This window comes from Alosa pseudoharengus, unplaced genomic scaffold (assembly GCF_046254945.1).
Source record: "Alosa pseudoharengus isolate Yale_2024_CS ecotype anadromous, Long Island Sound unplaced genomic scaffold, YU_APseudo_1.1 YU_APseudo_1.1_scf_13, whole genome shotgun sequence".
NCBI lineage: Eukaryota > Metazoa > Chordata > Actinopteri > Clupeiformes > Clupeidae > Alosa > Alosa pseudoharengus.
The window spans coordinates 37048026-37050525 of NW_027468598.1; the positions used below are offsets into that span (position 1 = coordinate 37048026).

Consider the following 2500-nt stretch of genomic DNA (forward strand, 5'->3'; position numbering starts at 1 on the left):
TGGCCTCATTCATGTTTAATTACCACCACCACCAATTCGAAGCATACCTATGGGCTTAAAAATTGGCATTTACATACACATAGCGTTTATACATCAACGCTCCATCTACGTGCGCCATTTTAAAATAACGGTGGGTCATTTGTGAAATACAGCGCCGTCTTTGGCATGCAAAGAAAAACTTTCTTGGATTCATCTGCTGAATTTCCCTACATCATTTTCCCTAAGTTATGAACCCATTTTCTACAAGCTACATGTCTTCCTAACATTCCGACATTCACATTGCATTTTCCAATAAACAAATAAAGAGAAAAAATAACTTTGTTTGTGAGTTGTCACTGTCTCAGCAAAGCTCTTGTGCACAGCCACCTGTTCAAAGTTCTCTAGACCAAGAGACAGTTAATAAACTAACCTACCATAGTTTTGCTAGAACTAGCAGACTACCACAAAATTGCTGAATGTATGTTATTTCAGGTTAGTTTGCAACAATGTAGGCCTACAAGTTTAACCAAAGCCCTTAGCTGCTACCTAGCTAGCGAACATCACTAGCCATTCCCATTCACTTTCAGAAAAAGTTTATGTTTTGACACACCTATTTAGGAGTCCGGAACTAGGGTCATCATCTAGGTAGATTCACAACGAGATGAGCTGCGACTAGATCTGGTAATGTTAAATGAGCTGCGACTAGATATAGTAATGTTAAATGAGCTGCGACTAGATCTAGTAACGTTAAATGAGCTGCGACTAGATCTGGTAATGTTAAATGAGCTGCGACTAGATATGGTAATGTTAAATGAGCTGCGACTAGATATAGTAATGTTAAATGAGCTGCGACTAGATCTGGTAACGTTAAATGAGCTGCGACTAGATCTGGTAACGTTAAATGAGCTGCGACTAGATCTGGTAACGTTAAATGAGCTGCGACTAGATCTGGTAATGTTAAATGAGCTGCGACTAGATCTGGTAATGTTAAATGAGCTGCGACTAGATCTAGTAATGTTAAATGAGCTGCGACTAGATCTAGTAATGTTAAATGCTTTGCGATGGCTTGCAACAGCTGGCAACGACATGCACCATTTAATTCACACCGCTGCAACTCCTTCTGCGATGGTTTCGTTTCGACGCGGATCTTTGGTGTGAATTAGGTGTTATGTTTTTGATGTGCGACGGCTACCGTAGTTCTATTAGGTTGCAATATAATCCCTAAACACTAGATGGGAGAAGTTCTTACACATGGGACCTTTAAACTCTCGCGGGGACGAACAAGTCTACCCCAGAGCTAACTTGTTAACTAGCAAATGCAACTCACACACCTGTGCCACCGGAGATCAGTATCCACTCGAAGGCAGAGGACAAAAGTGTGTAGAGCAAAACGTTTACCTTTCCGATTTCGTCGTCCCTGCAAGAGATTAACAGGTGTGATAATTCCAAATCCCCATGTTATTTTCCCATAGGAAAAATCTCAAGATACCGGATCTCCTTATATGGGCAAAGAAGGTAGCTTTTTTGTAGGCGAACTTCAGAGGTCTATAATTTACAAACACACACCACTGTACACATTCAGAGTTGTTGAATAGTTGAGTGTGTATATGTATTTATTTGTCTGTGTGTGTGTGTGTGTGTGTGTGTGTGTGTGTGTGTGTGATACATGTGTGTGTGAGTGTGTGTGTGGTGTGCGTGACTGTGTGTGTGTGTGTGTGTGTGTGTGAGTGTGTGTGTGTGTGTGAGTGTGTGTGTGGTGTGTGTGAGTGTGTGTGACTGTGTGTGTGTGTGTGTGTGTGAGTGTGTGAGTGTGTGTGTGTGAGTGTGTGACTGTGTGTGTGTGAGTGTGTGTGTGGTGTGTGTGGTGTGTGTGACTGTGTGTGTGTGTGGTGTGTGTGGTGTGTGTGACTGTGTGTGTGTGTGGTGTGTGTGGTGTGCGTGACTGTGTGTGTGTGTGTGTGTGTGTGTGTGTGTGTGTGTGTGTGAGTGTGTGTGTGTGTCGTACGTCGATGTCGGTGTTGTTGAGCAGCTGGCTGGCGATGTCGGTACAGCCACCCTGCTGGGCTCCAGGGGGCAGATCTGAGTCGCTGTACCAGGTGCGACTGGCACTGTGGGCATAACTGGCTGCAGGGGTGGCATGCTGGACACGCGTCGTGGTCACGATGCCCACAGACTTCCCTTCACACACACACACACACACACACACACACACACACACACACACACACATATCACACACTGCAGGGGTGGCATGCTGGACACGCGTCGTGGTCACCATGCCCACAGACTTCCCTTTACACACACACACACACACACACACACACACACACACACACACACACACATATCACACACACACACATGTATCACACACACGTAACACACACACAAGCACATATCACACACACACACACGTATCACACACACGTATCACACACACATATCACACACACACGTAATACACACACACTCACACACACACATACACACACACACACACACACACACATACACACACACA

At 44.7% G+C, this 2500-nt stretch overlaps 1 protein-coding gene across 1 annotated transcript in view; it reads right to left on the reverse strand.

The window, feature by feature from the left end:
- alp3 (alkaline phosphatase 3) overlaps nucleotides 1-2500 on the reverse strand; it is a 20730-nt gene that overhangs the window by 12109 nt on the left and 6121 nt on the right. Inside the window, exon 5 of the mRNA XM_076281781.1 lies at nucleotides 1985-2157. Coding sequence (XP_076137896.1) covers nucleotides 1985-2157 — 173 coding nt within the window. The remainder of the gene's footprint in view (nucleotides 1-1984; nucleotides 2158-2500) is intronic.